The sequence below is a fragment of the Carettochelys insculpta genome, chromosome 18 (assembly GCF_033958435.1).
Source record: "Carettochelys insculpta isolate YL-2023 chromosome 18, ASM3395843v1, whole genome shotgun sequence".
NCBI classification, from domain to species: Eukaryota; Metazoa; Chordata; order Testudines; family Carettochelyidae; genus Carettochelys; species Carettochelys insculpta.
This window is the reverse complement of record NC_134154.1, coordinates 26,159,420-26,179,042: the sequence shown is the minus strand read 5'-3', so window position 1 is coordinate 26,179,042 and position 19,623 is coordinate 26,159,420. Positions and strand designations below refer to the sequence as shown.

The following is a 19,623-nucleotide window of genomic DNA, read 5'->3' as shown; positions in this document are numbered from 1 at the left end:
CAAGGGGATGCTATCAGACCTTTGTCTTCAGCTGGCTTATGGAACTGTCGGGTATGCCATAAAAAGATACAAAGAGACTTAGAAGAGCTTTAGACCTAAGTCAGAGATTTTGACTATGGTTTTAAGCTTTTACCTGAAAAAAGAACAGTTGTTTTGGGTAAGAATGTGCGGATAACAAGTTTCTTAATAGATTAAGACTAACCATGCATTTTCTGTTCGTTTTAATTTAGTAACTTACTTTGATCTGGCTGTTTGCACTCGCAACCATTTTAACCCTATTTTTTATACTTCATAAACAAAAGTGTATTTTATGATGAGGCACAGTGTAAATAATTGTTACCTGGGAAGAAGCAACCATTGTGCACATCTCTCCTTCATTGATAAAGAGAGCTAACCTTTGCACTTTTGTTGTATAAAACTTTTATACCCAGAAAAATAAATTTGGGGTGTCGATCCCTTTTGGTCATTGGCTTCCTGGCTGCTGAGCCTTAGAACTGAGTCCTCTCAGGGTGGAAGTAGTTCAGTGTCCGCATTGCTCCAAAGGGAGACAGTAAGCCCAACTCTGTGCCTTGTCAGAGGAAGACCAGAGAATATGGCCCATCAGGACAGGGTGGTGGTCCCAGAGAGCAAGAAGGCAGGTGTCAGTGGCATGATCAGCACATTGGTAAACAATCCCAAGGGGATTTCTGTGATCGCTGCCCATCACAGCTTTTTTCAACGTATGAGGGTTAAATGCAAGCCTCAGGAGGCTTGGAGTGTCCTACAACATTTAGCCCTTTAGCTACCGGCTGCAATCTCAATGGTGCTTGAAGGATCATTTTACACCGGAAGCCTGGCCATGCATGTACCTGGTAAACGGGGCAGCACCATGCGCCGTGTGCTGCTTCACTAATCACACAGGGAAGGAAGAACCCAAAGATTAATATTTTGAGGGAGTACTTCCTGCGCCCTTCCGCTCCCACTCACTCAGTAACTGGTGTGAACATATCAGGAATGGGAGTTTGGTGTGATAGAATTGTTTGTTTATTTAAACTAAACATCTGTCTTCACAACCACATCTAAAGTATTTTCTGGTCCTTTATATGTTTAGAACTCTCTAAATAAGCTTGGTTTATAAAGCCTCTTGTTTCTGTACGTGGATGCATGAGCAGCTGTTAGGATCAAAGATCAAGTTTATATAGGACAGTAAGCTGCACTTTAGTTCTAAAGAATCCTCAAATGCCCTTTACTTATAATCTTATTTTGAAGCTGCACTGTTTAGGGCAAACTTTTTAAAAGGTTAAAATATTTTAAAATAGACTTCCCCCCATTTGACAAATAAATTACTTAATTTTTTAAAAAAATGAAATCCAGCCAAATTGGGTTTCCCTTACTTACTTCTGTAATGGCCTTAATATTGGTAACATAAGCACAGCTCTGGAGCGTGGTTGCTGAACTAACCTGAGCTCTCTCAGATAACTGACCAGCTCTGGAGCAGCAGAAAAAAATTTGGTAGACTTATGCATAAACCACGGATTATAAATTTAAGGGAGCACATTCCAGGGCAGGTATCAGTCAACAGATCAGAGTTTTAAGGGAGGTTAAATTCTGGCTCAGATTTTTAACTGTGTGTTCAGCTGTGAGTGAATGTGCTGCTGAGACATTTAAAAGGCTTCAGTGTTTGTATGCTTTGCATTCACACTTGCGCATCAATTAAATGTGGACCGCAAACCTTCATCTTCATCGTCAACAGACGTGGAGGGCCTGATTCTCTTCTGATCTCCTGCTGAGGCAGCTTCAGGTGGTTCCTTCCTTTTCACCTGAATAAAGAACAGAATTAGGGTTTCTAAAAAGGTGCAATAGAACCAGAAGAAACCAACTTCCCAAGCGGTTTTTGTTAATTAGCAGACCCAGTGTAAATAATTGTTATCCGGGGGTATGTCACCACTGTGCACATCTCTCTTTCACTGATAAAGAACACAGATCCCAGCTGCTTCGTCTGAGTAGCTAAGGACAGGTCTGCACTGGTGAAGACACTATGCCAGTGAGAGAGTACCCTCCAGTCAACATGATAAATCCACCTCCGCGATAAGTGGTAGCGAGGTGACTGATGCGAGAAAGTGTCTTACTTCAAGAGCTATTGATCTGTATCGTTCACAGATAGAACTGAGCTGTAAATGAAATTCTGCCTCCCGATTTGTACTCAATCTAAATTCCAGCATGCTGCCTTGCCACCTTGAGGTGCTTAAATGTATGAAGATGAGGAAAGTTGTGAGAGAACCTCAGACTGGGGGCTTGCCTATACTTACTACTACACTATGCTCCTGTTAGCGTAGGTACGCCCCCTCCCCTGAGAGGCAGTAGCTATCTCAACATGAGAAGTACTCCTGTCAATATAGCGCTGTCCACACTGGGGGGTTAGGTCGCTGTAACTCTGTTACTCAGAGGGCTGGATTTTTCACACCTCTGAGTGATGTAGATATACTGACATAAGCTGGTGGCATAGACCAAGCCTAAAACAACTAAAGAAACTGCAAAATAAGGTTATCTTTAGATTAGGATTGGAAAACACCAGTCCAAAGAAGTGTTTTGGCAAACTCTGAGGCTATGTATCAGAGAGGCAGCCGTGTTAGTCTGTAGCTTCGAGAACAGCAAGAAGTCTTGTGGCACCTTATAGACTAACAGATATTTTGGAGCATAAGCTTTCGTGGACATAGACCCGCTTCATCAGATGCATGAGTGGGGGGGTTTCCCTTCTGAAACCACCCCCAAACTCATGCATTGGACAAAGCAGGTCTTTGCCCACGAAAGCTTATGCTCCAAAATATCTGTTAGTCTATAAGGTGCCACAAGACTTCTTGCTGTTCTGAGGCTATGGTTACATGACAGCACTCTGGCGATGGAAGTCCCTGTCCGGAGAGATTTCCCAACAAAACTTCTGTTGACAAAGAGTGGCCACACACAAAAGCCAGTTGGGAGAGTGCTCCACTGTTGGCGGAGTGGCTGGACTTCCCAGCCGCTCTCTCGACAAAACAGGCACCCGGAAGCTTAGCAGACAGGACTGCCCGCTGTCCTGGATGCCCTGTTGGTTGAGAGAAGGCCCCCCAGAGCTTCCACACAGCTTTTTTTGTCAACAGGACCTGTTGACAAAAGGCACTCTTCTCATCTGAGAAAGGCAGAAGATTGTCAGCTGAAGAGCCAAAAACACATATTGCGTGTGGACATTCCACCAGTTTTGTCAACAAAATTCACTAGGGTAGCTGTAGCCTTAGAGGACACCAAAACCTTCCAGGCATTAAGGTTCACCCATCACAATTATAAAGCATGAAAGCAAACTTACAGGTTCAAACTTGAGGAATTTAGGTACGTTCCACTGCAGTGATCTCATCTTTCTTTCTTCTAGCACAAGGTAGGAATAAGAACCTAATAAACTAACTGGCTTGATCTCATCCTGTCACGCTGCACAGGATGCTGTGCATTTTTTTATAGTTTACATATTGCTTGCAGCATTTAATATGCAAATGTGCGCATGCAGAGAGACAGTGGGGCAAGCAGATTTTGCAAGAAGCCTTCTCATTCAACTGCTCCACCTCCAGTCACATTTTAAACTCAGCAAATGTAAAATCCAGAATTGTTTCTGCTAGCATGGATTAAGCCCTTTTTTGCCTGGGAAAAATGCTTGAACTGTGTTACAATGAGACCAAGGCCCAAATTTCACTCTGGTGTAAATGGGTGACAACCAGTGTTCCTATAAGCTGACCACTTTGGTGGCGACCCAGGAAAGAGTCAAGTGCTGCCCAGCTGATTGGCAGAGTGCCCACAGCTGCCAGGATCTGTTTCTATGGGTGGTGCACATCTGCACATGCTTGGTGCACAGAACAAAATTTATTCTGGCCACATATGGAAAAAATTAGAGGGAAGGCTGGAGACAACCCACTGAAGTCGGCAGAGTTGCATTCTCAACACCTATGTTCAGTCCAGATCTACCACTGCATCCTCTCCTCCGCGCTGACTGGTAACGGCGTATAACCCAGCCTAGCAGAAAATGCTTTTTCCTACAATGCTGATGTTTTGTTCCCTAATACAGGTCAATGGTGCCACAGAGTGGCTCTCAGTAATCATATCCACAAATGGTGTGAAAAGTTTGGAGAAACTGACGCTGAGGAGTAGCAATTCCCCTCTCCAGAGATTATGGCCGATGTTAAAAGCGATGGGGATTATTAGACAAGAAACTTGGGAGCAAAGTGAGTGTCATGGTGTGCCCTAGCTTCTAGGGATTTGCAAGGAAAAAGCAAGGCAGCCATTATACTCCGAATGCTCCATCAGGGAGACTGTTGTTATTTACTAACTCCTACCTTGAAAGATGGCAGCCGGATGGCCCCACGTAACCCAATGCCCAAGCCAATTCCCTCGTAGCCAAGCCCTTCTCCTTTGTTCCAGTTCTCCAGAAGACAGGATGTAATTCGATCCTTTGGCTTCGGTTTTTCCTCATCTTTATTTTCTCCAGATTTTACCGGAGTGAGCGATGCCTGGATAAAAGAAATAACATGTAAAGAGGGAACAACACTGGGGTGGCTGTGCAAACACCAGAAGTGCGTCAAATACCTCCAGGGTGGCCCATCTCCTATTCAGACTTCACCTTCTCTAAAGACAGCATCTTCTGACAGACACACCATTATGTCACAGGTGCTTAAATGGGGGAAATGAAGGAATCCTTTAGAAAGTCTGAATTTTTGTTCATGCCTCACCGGCAGGCCAACACTGGGGCATATCAAGGACAAACTCAGAACATATTTCTTCAAGTGTCCATTGGTCAGGCTTGACCCAGATGAATCTGGGATACAAAAATGTATTAAGTCATCTTGGCAGAGGAGAGGCCTATGCCCTAATCATTATAGAGTTAAACAAAACAGCGAACAGGATCCATCTAAGGGATACTTTAGGATGTCCTTAAAAGACAGAGTACATAGCTTACTGACTTGCTGATGGTGGGGCTAGGAAGAGTTAAAGGGGGCAGATCCAGCCTTTCAAGGGGGTCCGGAGCTGCGGTTGCCACCGTCACTGCCAAAGTAGCAGCGGCAGCAGGGGAAAGCGCTGCAGTTCTGGAAGCACTATGGGCAACTTCTCTAGCCCCTCCCCTTTCACATTTGGCCCTGCCCCTTCCAGGGGCATGCAGCCAGGCCTCCCTCTCCTCCAGGCCCGCAGTGGATGTTGGCTTTGCTGCTTACATCACACTCCAAAGCCGTGTCTACATGTGCACGCTACTTCGAAGTAGCGGCACTAACTTCGAAATAGCGCCCGTCACGGCTACACACGTTGGGCGCTATTTCGAAGTTAACTTCGACGTTAGGCGGCGAGACGTCGAAGTTGCTATCCTCATCAGGAGATGGGGATAGCGCCCTACTTCGACGTTCAACGTCGAAGTAGGGGCCGTGTAGTCATTGCGCGTCCCGCAACTTCGAAATAGCGGGGTCCGCCATGGCGGCCATCAGCTGAGGGGTTGAGAGACGCTCTCTCTCCAGCCCCTGCGGGGCTCTATGGTCACTGTGGGCAGCAGCCCTTAGCCCAGGGCTTCTGGCTGCTGCTGCGGCAGCTGGGGATCCATGCTGCAGGCACAGGGTCTGCAACCAGTTGTCGGCTCTGTGGATCTTGTGTTGTTTAGTGCAACTGTGTCTGGGAGGGGCCCTTTAAGGGAGCGGCTTGCTGTTGAGTCTGCCCTGTGACCCTGAAGTTGAACATCAACGTTGCCAGCCCTGGAGGACGTGTAGACGTTATTCATCGAAATAGCCTATTTCGATGTTGCTACATCGAAATAAGCTACTTCGATGTAGGCTTCACGTGTAGACGTAGCCCAAAACTGGTACAAGTTGAATCTCTTTAGTCTGGTACCCTTGGGACCTGACCTGTGACGAATGAGAGAATTTGCTAGACCACAGGAAGTCAATATTGTCTGGCACATTACCAACAAACACTTCCACAGCCGACTGGGCTTTTAGAAGACACTTGGGGTAAATTAGAGCTAAATAACAGCACGGAAGACTGAGAGCCAGGATTGGTCACTGCAGACAAACTTCATGGGACCACAGTCGCTTATATTTGGTCTCATTTAAACCAACTTCTTAATTATCCCATTTTCCTTCACGAACCCACTAGCTACCTTTGTGTTCCACTCACTCCCTTGTTAACATGAAGGAGTGTGTCCCTGATACAGGCTTCTTGGCAGGAATTGAGTGTCTTGGGTATTAATCAAAGAGGGAGGCTCGATTCTGGATCCAAGACGTTTAACCAAGAACTAAAATGCAGCAAATATCTGGGGTGGAACTCAACAGCTGGAAAGGAAGTGAAGAATAATATTTGGAAATGTAGAAAACATCCACAAGTATTTAACTAAATGATGGTCTATTATTGTTTAACAGGGTGATGAATCACAATTTTTTTTAATGATTTGACAACCCAAATACATAGCCTTCATGTTAACAGCAGTCACACACCTGTGTTGGGGAGTTGGGAAGCACACATCTGCCAGAAGCAGGTTAAAAGTCCTGGCACAAAGTAATGCATGCCTACAGATCTTTATCAAAATAAAAATAAAAACATCTGCTCTTTGAGTAACCTTCCCTGAAGAGAAGCCTGACATTAGAAAGTATGGTGCTGTTGGAGCAAAACTTTCAAATATTTGCCTCAAGTTTGGCTCTGGTTTTGGAGCCAAGGTCCAATTTTATTTTAAAAGCTAACAAAAGTTCTCAAACTTTGTCCAGATGGTCTAAAAATCTGACTCTAATGAAGTGCTTGGAGCAAGCTGGGAGAGCCAAGGACTAAATATATGCTTGTAGCAAGTTTGAGTAAGTTAATGGGAAAAAAAATACCAAGCTCTTTGATCTTTAGGCTTTGCAAAACTTGTGCTGATGGAGAAAGGGAAAATGAATGCAGGAGGGGGTGATGAGCCATGATTTCTAAAGCGAAAGGAGATCTCTCCATTTTTTGAAAGTTTTCCTAAGGTTTTCCAAAATGAAGGCGTTTCATAGGTATGTACTTAAAATGTTCTTCACCTGGCTTTCTCTTCAAGAGCAGCAACCCCAACCAGTACACTGCTCTAATAAAAGAATACAGGTAACCCCTTTGGCACTAGAGGATAATGCTTATAGAATTACAACACCCTTAAGAAGAAGATTCATAACAGGACATACAAAACATTTCCACAAGTGACTAGTCCTGTAGAAGATTCACTCTTTAGCCTGTGCAGGGTGTAGCCAGGAAGAGCACAAACAAAGGGCATTTATCTATGGGATCCTAGACATTAAGGAACAGGTTTATTAGACCATCTAGAGCCAAATCCTGGTGTGACTCAAGTCAAAGAGAGTTTTCCCCACTGATTTCAGTGGGATCGAATTTAGTGTAGGACTCATCCCTTCCAATATAATTTTAATGAGACATCCACCTCTTTCCTTGGAAAGGTACTATATAGTCTTATTGCTTACCCTTAAGGACCATTTCCTGATTTTCATCCTTAAGTTCCCTCTAATATGATCCTCGCACATTTCTGCTTACCCTCCCCCTAACGTTGGAACACTTTAAACCCTTCTCCAGAACCACCTACACAAATCTAAGGTATGAAGCATTAAGAATTCCTACCTTTGCTAGACGTTCCTTCTTGTCCCACCAGTCATCGAAGGCTCTAAATGCCACCACCTCCACCATTTTCCGGTTCAAGTCCCTTTTCATAATTGCTTTTAGCTCCTTCACAATCACCAAGAGGACACCATCCACAGTAGCCTTGTGTGGATCCTCCTTCTTCGGCACGTAGCCCGGTGGTGGGACCGAGGGGTCAAACTTGGGCAGCGGTGGCCATTGCTGCCCCCGGCCAATAGCTGCCCCCATTGAGAAGGGACGGTAGGGAGGGAGATTCACAAACTGCATGCGGCTTCCCATAAAAGGTGGGTACTGGTACGTGTTCTGCCCCTGCATCATGCGGCTCAGCATCTGAGTTTGCATCTGAAAGGACATTGGCATGCCGCCCCACTGGTTGCCCAGGACATTTATCATGTCCACTTGCATGACAGGAAACATGCCAGGATGGAATGGAGGAAGAGGAGGCAAGATATGAGGCGGTGGGACCCCAGGCGGTGCAGGGAGGGGCGGGGGAGGGACAGTGACTGCTGGATGAGTCGGGGGAGGCGGTGGTGGTAGAGGTGGTGGCATTGGAAAGCCTGGCTGGGGTGGAGGAGGCGGTGGAAGGGGAGGGAACCCAGGTGGGGGCATGGGTATCGTCTGAGTCATCACAGCAGAGCTGCTAACGGAGGAGTTCACCACAATGGTTTTGGCACATTCTGCACTGGTGATGGGCGCAGAATTCATTTCGTCGTCGGATATTTCCATGTCTTCCCCTGAAGAATGCTGACCCTGGAAGAAAGAGGAAAAGAAATACATTCTTTTAGCGTGAGTTACCGTCACACTTGCTGCTTGGAGAAAGAGCTACGTTACTGACATTGTAATCACCACGGGAGAAAGGCAAGGGACGTCCTGCAAAGTGTGCCCCACTGAGCACACGGAGTTTCATTTAAGCCATTCCGTCTCATGTCAGACTACCCACGGAACCTCCAGGAAGTGCAGAAGCAGAAGCTTCCTCGCCGTGAACGGCACGAGCCACCTGAATTGCAAAACTCTGCTTCCATGCAACAAAGCAATTACTGCCCCAATTTTGTTAAGCACCCACAACAGCACATCAGTGGGAAACCCAATCTGTTACAGACAGACAGAGAGAAAACAAAACTGAAACGAGTAACTAAGCCACTTTATGCAATACAGCAAGTCAGTGTTTCTATTTGTTTAAAATCATAATGCCCAGACCATAGCAGCTACATATTGACTTCAATAGTCAGAAGAGATGTGAGCTTCACGTTAATGTTTGCCACTGCCACAATTACACCTTATGACAAAGTGTTTCGGGCTGGGAAAGGAGCTCTGTATCTACTTTTCAATTGTCTTTGATCCTCACGGATTGAATTCAAAATTCTCAGAGCGATAAGGGAATGGGGAGGGATGCTGACCCAGAGAACGTCTGTACCCGGAGCAAGGGATGTGGATTCCCAGCTTGAGCAGAGGTACTGAACTAACTCTCTTCAAGCTAGTGCACTAAAATAGCAGTAGCTGCAGTGGAAAAGGAAACACCAAACATGGACACTGGGCAGGCTCTAGGGTTAACATATTTGAACTTTCTAAACAGAGGACGCCCCTGAGAGGGACTTTATCTGTATCAGTATCAACCAACATACAACGTGAGTTGTTAGATACTGATACAGATAAAAAGAGAGGAGACCTCCTGAGAGGGATGTATCTGTATCAGTATCTAGCAACTCATGTTGTATGTTGGCTCATACTAATACAAATACATTCCCTCTCAGGGGTCTCCTCTTTTTTTGAAAGTTCATATATGGTAACTCTGGTAGGTGCCCCATGGCAAACCTGCCCCAGCCCCAGGGGTGCATGCCACTGGCATGCCCTACTGTGGCTACACTATCATTTTTAGTACATTAGCTCAATGAGAATGAGCCCTAGTATGTCTACTTGAGAAGACAATCACACCCCTATCTTCAAGTGTAGATGGAGCCCAAGTTTCTGAACAGACATTCTACAGACCACATGAAATATGCTATTTTGTATAACATGCAAAACCTACGTTCCACCTCTACCCTCACCAAAAACCTCATTCAAATCAATGGTGCTAGTACATAAATGGATTAGCACATACAGCGCACCTGGGTGCTTTAAGATTCATAGAGCACCCAGAACTGCCCTTGTAAATTAAATACCGCACAACAGCAACCCATCAGCTAGATCCATTCTAGACATAGTTGCACTCAGCAAACAGTATCACAACCCCCTATTATACTGGAAAGACATTTTAAGGTTGGAGTCACACAGGATGCAAATATAAAAAGATGAAAAACAAAACAAAACAACAACAAAAATACCACACGCGCGCGCACTTAAAAATTCCAGCTGCAAAATATAGGGGGTGGAACAGGCATCCAACTGTCACAGGCAGTTTTCTAGAATACTTGATCAGAGCAAAGCTGCTTATTAACAAGATCTCAGTTAGGGCAGAGCGACAATACCTGAAGACTTCGGGCTCCATTTTTCCAGCTGGCAACACTGACTGGGGGGAGCATCACTTATCATCTATTTTCCCTCTGCATCCACTTCTTGAACATGACCAGATCCACTGCCTTATAACTTCTTGCCAGCAATTTCTTCCTCATAACAGCAGTGCATAAAAAGGCTGAACGCACAGCTTGCACATTGCCATAAGCTCTAAAATAAAGACACAAATACAGAAACCACCCCACAAAGCCAAAGATGAAGAACCTGCTGAAGCACAGTAGCTGGGGCTGTATTTGTGCCACAACAGTCCAGGGATTCGTGGGTTCTCTGATTTTTGTGGGATTTTTTTTTTTAACTGGGATATTTGCACACAGGTGGATGATGGTGTTGGCAAAAGAGCTGGATAGACTGCATTGAGACTACAAGGAACTCACCAATTATATACTATGGAAACAAGAATCATTAGGCTGGTTTTAATCAAAGGACACTTCTTGTCCAGCTACTACCACCAGAGAGCAGGACGTGCTCAAAACTCGCAAGAGCATGCTCCTAAGCCTTCAGCTCGCGGTGCACCTCTTTTGTCACTCTTTCCTTAACTCAAACTGCAGAATGATTACATCAGTATCAACCCGCAGACCTGCAGAAGACCTCTGTGTAGCTCTGTCTCACCAACAGAAGAGAATGCCTTACCCACCTTGTTTCTCTAAAGCAGTGTTTCTTAAATTGTATTCCGTGGAATACTGCTGCTCCATGAACAACTCGCAGGTATGCTGCGAGCATCTGGAAAAATACATTGATGATACATATTTTCTGTTATTAAAGCAGATACAATATTACTTTTTCATTGATATGATACCTGATTAAATTAATTTATTTTGTTTTTGTTGTCTATGTTGCTGTTTGGGGTTTTTTTGGTCTGGCAGTTTTTTAGAAGAAAATTTTCAAAGGTGTTCCACATTAGTAGTAGTATTGTTTGGTGTTCTGTGGTCTCAAAAAGTTTAAGCAACACCGCTCTAGACCCAACTATTCACAAACAAATAATTTACAAAAATGAGCCTGTCTCCTGAAAAATCACCTACTTACTGGGTGCCTTAGAAAGAAAGCAAATAATTGATTTTTCAGTAGCTCAATTCTCTAACAGCTGTACAAAAAAAGACTGGGTTTGAATAAAACATTTAATTCTATCAGAAGTTTAGGGGAGAAGGAGGTTGCTTAAGGGGGAACAGAGAAGAGTATATATTTTTTCTTTTTAGAACAGATCTTTTTTCCAGCCTTCTATTCATTTAACTGATCCAACTGTATTTCAAAAGGAAACACTCACTTTTCAAAGCCCCTCCTCCATTTTTATTTGGCTGAAACTGCTCCATTCAATCCAAAATCACAAGTATATTTGTTTGATGGGAAAATGCATTTTTGGCAAACAAGGTATTAGTCAAAAGAAATTTGCCCCGCTCTGTTTTGAAACACAGGTAATAATGGTTTGTCCCTGTCCACTGATAGTAGTAGGATTGCCAGTTTGGAGACTGGAGACTTCATCACATGACATAATCTTTAATTAAAGACTAATCTTAATTCCTGGAGACGACAGGTCAATCCTGGAGGGCTGGCAGTCCTACCTGTTAGCACAGCGCTACCAAGTAAAGTTGGCATGGAAAGAATTCTGAAAGTGCTCAGCGTCCTGCATTAGTAACTCTGTACATTCATGGCAACTGTCTATGATGGATGTACTTTGTAAATCCTAAAATTACTAAAATTGAAAAATAAAGTTTGCCTGGGGTCCAAAACAATTGCCCGAAGCACTAAACTTACAATGGAATTTGATTTTTGCCCTCTTCATCCTGAATACTTCCCATTTCCAACTGTGTCGAATACACTTTGAAAAATCCCCCACTAGCCCATTCTGACAGCTCAGGGAGTAGCAGATTGTGTCTCATGTATCAGGAATGAGGAGGAATTCGGCAGCTTCAGCTTAACAATGTTCCAGTGAAAGGGGGCAAAGGAGGGAAAGGAAAAGGACAGATTGTGTCAGGTGTAAGGGTGGTTACTTGGAACTAGACCATTTTTCAACAAGCGAAGCATGAAAGGTATTGTTAAAGAACACCCAGATCCAATGCAGAAGGTGCACAATGCAAAATATCAATTGCTGGTTATGAAACCCAAGGGAATCGCGTACGTTCAGGTTACCGAACAAAGCAAGAACCGACTTCGTATTCTGCTGGCAGAGCACGCTGTGAGCTGCAGGGGAAGGTCACCTCTCTGTCCTCACAGTGGAGTAACAGTGTAAGGCAGAGAAAAATTCATGGAAAGCATTTTGGGACCCATATTTAACCACATTTTCGGTGCGCCCTAGACAGACTTTCTCCCAGTCCTCCACTTCAACAAGGGAGGCAGCTTAAACTTGTCTCAACAGATGGACAGATGTCACTTCACTGGCTCCTGCTTCTCCATCTCCGATACACTGCACTAACCCCAGTGATCCTGCTTGAGTCAGCACTTTCTTTCTGGAGCACAGCTAGGGCTGGGCCACCACGATCGGCAGCATCCGCACAGGAGGAGCACCACCAGACGGTGGCCTGTGTACATTATAACTCAAAACCTGCTCACTGGCCAGCCGCCATCCAGAACTCCCCAACATTCTACACACTCTTAGAGTGCGTCTACGCTAGCCGGCTACTTTGAAGCAGCTATCACAACGTCGAAATAGCACGTGTCGCGTCTACACGTGCCGTGCGCTATTTTGACGCCGAAATTGACATTAGGTGGCGAGACGTCGAAATCGCTATTCCTACCTGAAGATGGGAATAGTGCCCTACTTCGACGTTCAACGTCAAAGTAGGGCGTGTGTAGACAATCTGCATCCCACTACACTGAAATAGTGGGGTCCTCCATGGCGGCCATCAGCTGAGAGGTTGAGAGACGCTCTGCCCAGCCCCTGCAGGGCTCTGTGGTCACCGTGTGCAGCAGCCCTCAGCCCAGGTCTTCCGGCTGCTGCTGCTGCTGAAGCTGGGAGTCCATGCTGTGTGCACAGGGTCTATAACTGGTTGTCAGCTCTGCAGACCTCGTGCTGTGCAAGATGAGTGTGTCTGGGAGGGGCCCTTTAATGGAGCGGCTTACTGTTGCCCCAGAAGGGGTAGTCCAGCCTGTGACCCCATCCACAGGCTTTGCTGGCCCCTTATTTCGATGGGGAGTGCTTGTGTGTGTGGACGCTCCACATTTCCTTCCAGGGCATCTCCTTTCGACGTTCTCCATTGCTACTTTGACGTTAAACGTCGACGGCACCAGCCCTGGAGGATGTGTAGACGATACACGTCCAAGTAGCCTATTTCAAAGTAGGCTATTTCGATGTTCTTACTTACTGTAGACATAGCCTTAGAGGGTCATTCTAGGTCAGCATTTCTCAAAAGGTGGCCACAGCCTCCTTGGTGGTGACAGACGTGGGGATGAGGGAAAAGAGTGGACCCTCACCTGGTGCTGCAAGGAGAGGATGGGCCCTGCCCTCCTCTTGAGCTACAAACACTGTAGAAGTAGACAACCGGTGGTGAGTTCCCCATCCTCCTCAGCGTGATGGGGCTCAGGGTTCTGCCCTACCCACAGGGTGGCAGGCTTTAGCAGCACAGAGTGAGCTGTAGCTGAGGGCTCTGATTATGGGGGTTCAGGCTCTGGGCTTTGGTTGCACAGAAGTGGGCTCCATCACTCCACTCCTGGGCTTCAGACTCATCCCCTCCCCTTATTGCTCCTGGTCCCCACTGCCAGGGCCAGTCCCTCACCCATCTAGACCACCACTGCTGGCCCCACTGCCTGACTCCCCATCCAAAACTTAATTTGCACCATGCCTTGACAGGGCTGAGTACGTCTGATATGAAAAGCAATATTTGTATGTTTGCTAATACCACTTTTCACCGCCTCCCAGTTAGCTAACAAGTGTGCTGCTGTGAAAAGTGCTATTATCAAACATAGAAATGTAACTTTTTAAAAAAGCAGACTTATTAACACTCAAGTCTATAAGAACATACAAAGCACTTTATTTGTGTTTCTATTCTGTCTAGGTCCAGTAAAGATGTGTTCCTTAAACTACGTTCCACAGAACACTGGTGTTCCATGAACAACTCACAGGCGTGCCATGAGCATCTTATACTTTTTTGCTACCATATATTGATGGTCTATATTTTCTATTAATAAAACCAGATACAATGTTACTTACTTTTCCATTGCTAGGATACCTGATTAAATTACTGCATTTTGGTTTTGCTGCATATGTTGCTGTTTGGTTTCTTTTGGTCTGACTTTTTTTTTTTTAAAGAAAAAATTCATAGGTGTTCTGCATTAAAAAATATTATTGTTTAGTGGTCTCAAAAAATCTAAGAAACACTACAGTAAAGACCACAGACAACTGTATGTTGCTGTTTTTATTGAGTCTGAAAAAAACACTACATAAATTATTATAATTTGTGTGTGTTTTTGTTTTAAAAGGAAAAATTGTCATAGTGGCCACCAGCTCTTACACCAGACTTTATTCTCTTTTACTTGGCTTACCTGCACCGAAATGAAATACACGAAGGTCCAGTGTAAGACTGGAAGGCTACTATCTTCCGAGAGATAAGGTGGATGAGGAGCATCTCACCAGACCTGGAGAGGAGCTCTGCGTAAACTGGAAAGCTTGTCTTGCACACCAACAGAGGTTGGTCTAATAAAAGATAGCATCTCACCCAACCTGTCCTGCTAATATGTTTGGGACCAACCTAGCTACACCACCACTGCATACAACACTGTAAATACTTCTGACATTTATGATACGGTGTATAGAAAGTCACAATATTTGTCCAGCCTTCTGAAAACATCAGGGCTTGTAAATCACTGGCATTTGGTGAGAAAACAGGGTCTGAGGTCCAATTTTTATCCCAAGGGAGAAGGAAAAGAGAGAGAAGAAAGTTGAATGGTAACAGTCAAGAGAAAGAGCAGGAAAGATGAGGAAAAACAATACCCTTGATTAGGGAGACATGTGAACACTAAAAAATACCATCTAGAAGAAAGAAGGTTTCAACAAAACTGAATGATGACCTATTTTTAAAAGGACAAATATACACAAAGTCAGTCTAAGAAGAAAAAAATTAAAAGGACACTGTAAAAAAACTAAAAGAAATAGATACATCAATGAATAAAAGAAAAAATGAAAACTAGTCAAAGAGGAAAATAAATCAAAACGAGACACAGAAAATGTCATAAAATATTATATGTTACATGAAGTTTCCTTTGCTCAACATCCTGAATATATGAATGTATCATAGTCAGCTGTTTCTAGCAAATAAAAAAATGAAAGTCTTTCTGGCATCAGCTGAGGACTCACTCTCTCCAGACTTGCTGCCCTTTTGGAATTACAAAACCCTCATTCTCTCCATGAGGAAAAGTGAACAGTTCACTTGGGGTCAACTACCGGAGGGGTAGCCATGCTAGTCTGGATCTGCAAAAGCAATGAGGAGTCCTGTGGCACCTTACAGACTAACAAAAATGTCTGAGCATGAGCTTTCATGCGCAAAGACCCACTTCGTCAGATGCAGTTCACATGGGGACTCCATTATCACAAAACCAGATTAAATCAGTCCTTGATCTTATACCAAAACCTGAAGGTCCTGGGTTTCAAAAGGGTAGTTTATCAATTTCTTCAAAAGAAGTCAATCCTGCCAAAAAAAAGGCATTTCTAACTATACTAATGTGTGTTGCACTTCTGAGTCATCCATGGTGCCAATGTCACTTTGCGTGTAAGAGCTGGCAAAACAAGTATTTAATTATACGCATGCCAAATTTTTCAAAGCTCTCCTGGAATGCAAATCTCTTTGGACAGACAGACCAGCTTAACTGGTTTTAAATGGCCTCATGTATTGTCAATCCAAAATGCCAAATGTCCCATATGAGACTGATGCAGCGCGTTGTCAGCACAGAGGCAGAGCAAAGAGAACGGAACACAACATCCTAAGATCCTATGTCTGATCAGGGTGAATGGTGATGGAATTTGGTGCCCCTTATGTCTAGGGTACCTGTTCTAACCTAGGTCACTAAAGATCAAAATTAGTCACCAGTTGGTGACCTAAATCTGAATCCCATTCAATCTCTATCAATTTTAGTTGAAATAGGTTCCATGCAGCAGCACTGACAACTGCTCTGGGACCCAGGCGAGGTAGGAGCGGGACCTGGCAGTCAGCTCTCAGCACCGCCAGAGCAGCGCTGCCATAGCATTTCAAAGGGGCTGCGGGGGAACTGCCCCTTCTTTCCTTTCCACCCCCGCCGGCAGGCCTGGTTCACTCCCCTATTCCTATTCTGACCATTCCTGAAGGTTCCCACAGAAGGCTCTTGCAGCAAGACTGGTATCCTTTTCAGTCATTTCAAGCACAAAGATGAAGCCAGAGAGACTGACTTCTCCTCTGAGTTGTAAGAGAGATCTCATGAACAGAGGCAAGATCTGTATTTGGAAGTCTGCACTGGAATAGTCCATGTTATATTTGTCCTGCTGCAGGAGGATTATACAAGCACTAATTTCAAATAAGTAAGTCTCATCAGATATCTGTGTCAAGATTTTCAGTTGGATGTTATCAGAATTTGCCAGCTGCCAGCTACTTTCACTTAAACTTTCTGTTTATCAAGTCACACATTTGTGTTAGACAACCCATATCACCAAACATGAACCACGACTCCAGTACAGCCCTAGAGTAAATAGCACTGAGTGAGCAATCCCAGTTGAATGATCAAGCACCAATATAATGAAATGAAGTTTAAAACAGCAGTCATTGTGAGGCATGAGGTTAATATTAATAAAGAAACAAATCATTGCCTGAAAAATGCAGAAGCTCCATTGTCTGTTCCTGCTGATGCTCAAAACAAAAAGATGAGGGAACAAATTTACTTTTACTTCTCCCCCAGCAAAACACATCCTCAGAAAGGAAAATGTAGCACTAAGATTTATCTTTCTGGTGATACCTCAGGAAAAGGAACCAAAATCTAGACTGATTTTAAGAGTGCTCACACAACTGTCTGATTTTAAGAAGTGTGCTCAAACAATAAATTATACTACTTTTACCCACTTGAATGCTCTTTTGTGAGGTATTTAAGCCCAAATGTGCTCTCCTATGCACAGGTTGACAAATGAGAACTATGGAGGTAGAAGTTGGCCTTGAAATCTTTGACTAATGCCATGAAGGGTCCACATTTAAATAAGGACATAGCAAATCTTAGCAATTTTAAATGTTAAGAAGACTCTTTCCAAGACAACTGACTTAAAAGCTCGCAGCAAGGCAGTGGCAGAGTCAAGAACAGACCCTAGTCCCTTCAATTTCCTAGCCACTAGATGCGTGGGCTCTGAACCTTTCCAGACTACTGTATCCCTTTCAGGAGTGAGATTTGTCTTGTGTGCTTTTAAGTTTCACCTTACTTAAAAGCTACTACTTACAAAATCAGACATGAAAAAATTACAGTGTTACAGCACAGTATTACTGAAAAATTGCTTACTTTCTCATTGTACCACATAATTATGAAATACATCAGCAGAATAGAAATACCGTACCTAAATTTGAGTGTACAGAGCTATATGAACAAGTCATTGTCTAGCTGAATATTTTTACTGACTCAGTGTTTTTATATAACCTGTTGTAAACCTAAGCAAATATCTAGATGAATTGGTGAGACCCCTGTAAGACCTTTGTGTTCTCCCTCAGGGTAGGCATACTCCTGATTGTGACCCACTGCATCAAGCTATTATTGCCCTTTATTGCAGGGTTCATGTAGGGCTCCCCCCTGCCATAAGCATGACAGTGTAGTGTCATTCTACAAAGAAAACAGCCCAAGGTCATTATGCCCATGATTAGAAGAAACAAAGGCCTATGATTCTATTACATACAAATCTCCTTGAACAATTTTCTGAGTTGCATCTTCTGGAAATCTGAAAGAGAACTGAATATTTTAAACTTGTCACTACATTTCTTACTGCAGCGTCCAGAACAAAAAGAACAACGCAAGACTGAGAATGTAACCTCATCACATGCAACACTTCCTCAAAGAAACAATATTGCACTGAGAAACATTTTTTCTTTTCTTTAAGCACAGATTCAAATGCAGTGTAGAAATCGTGCTGAAGAGTCAGACAACACTGGATTACTTTATTTTGCTGTCCAGAGTTAGATGCCAAGGCAGATGTGCTGGTTTTTAGGGTGGGCTTGTTTTGGTTTTAGTTTTACACACACACACACACACACACAAACAAACTTACTTTAGGGATGAACTGTAAAGTATACACATATACACAAAAGAACGTTGCACCCAGTGACACATTTTGCCTTTCGTAAGTGGAATGATTGAACAATAGGACATGGGAGAGCAGATGCAATTAGTAATTGTCTTTGGTGTGGTAGCATCAGGCATGAGGCTGAAACACTCAAGAACACACTGATGAAAAACCTCTCCTACATTTTAAACTGAGATCATAAAACAGATCTTTCTCTCAAAGATGCATATATTCTAGAGCAGAGGCTTTCAGCCTGTAGTCCATGACCCCTAGAGGTCAGCAGACTACATCTACAATTTCCAAAGCATAACAAAGAGGAAGCCGTGCTAGTCTATACACTATCAAAACAAAAAGCAGTCAAGTAGTACTTTAAAGACTAGCAAAATGGTTTATTAGGTGAGCTTTCGTGGGACAGACCCACTTCTTCAGATGGTCTGAAGAAGTGGGTCTGTCCCACGAAAGCTCACCTAATAAACCATTTTGCTAGTCTTTAAAGTGCTACTTGACTGCTTTTTGTTTTGAATTTCCAAAGCGGTTTGCATAGCCACCAGAAATATTTTAGGAGTCTACAACTGAAAAAAGGTTGAAAACCAGGATGTTAGAGGGTATCTGGGACCAAACAAACAGGCACACAGAAGCTACAATTGTTCTGTTACTCTCTCTCCCCCAGACCTTTCACATCTCTTAGTTATGTCCTTCATCATACTGTAGACAACAAACAATACCATGCATGCATCTGCAGTTACACCAATAATTATTGTTATTATTTACATCAGACTCATTATTCTTTACTAAACTTCCCCTTTCAGGAGATCCTTTTGCCTCATTTGCCCACATCGTTCATGACACAACTTACTTGCAGAACTGCCTCCTGACTCAATATCTGCCACTCTCAAAGAAGAGTTTGCTTTGCAAAAGCCAGAGTGCGGTGTCAGACTAAAACTTCACCACACATCATTAGTACAGATTGTCCATATGGACTCACTTTTGGGTTCAGACTGCCAGCTCTTTGGAGTCAGGATTACTATAAAGTGCCTATATATATATATATATATATATACACACACACACACACACACACACACACACACACACACACACACACACACAAGTTACAAGATTACATCATGATAATGTAACTAAATCACTGTGAATACTCTCAAAAACTCAACTGCTTAAAGATTGGAAGACTGTAAATAGCCAAATTTACATCTACACTTTTAACACAGCATCTTTTAAATCAAATCACTGGACAAGAGTTAAAAAAAGAAAAT

General features: G+C 43.6%; 1 protein-coding gene across 2 annotated transcripts in view; it reads right to left on the bottom strand.

The window, feature by feature from the left end:
* The window catches only part of SETD1B (SET domain containing 1B, histone lysine methyltransferase), a 77,403-nt gene that overhangs the window by 27,594 nt on the left and 30,186 nt on the right, over positions 1 to 19,623 (bottom strand). For both annotated transcript variants that reach the window (XM_075012590.1, XM_075012591.1), the window contains exons 7-9: positions 7,612 to 8,379; positions 4,335 to 4,508; positions 1,712 to 1,799 (exon numbers count right to left, since the gene is read on the bottom strand). In XM_075012590.1, the coding sequence (XP_074868691.1) occupies positions 1,712 to 1,799; positions 4,335 to 4,508; positions 7,612 to 8,379 (1,030 nt within the window). The remainder of the gene's footprint in view (positions 1 to 1,711; positions 1,800 to 4,334; positions 4,509 to 7,611; positions 8,380 to 19,623) is intronic.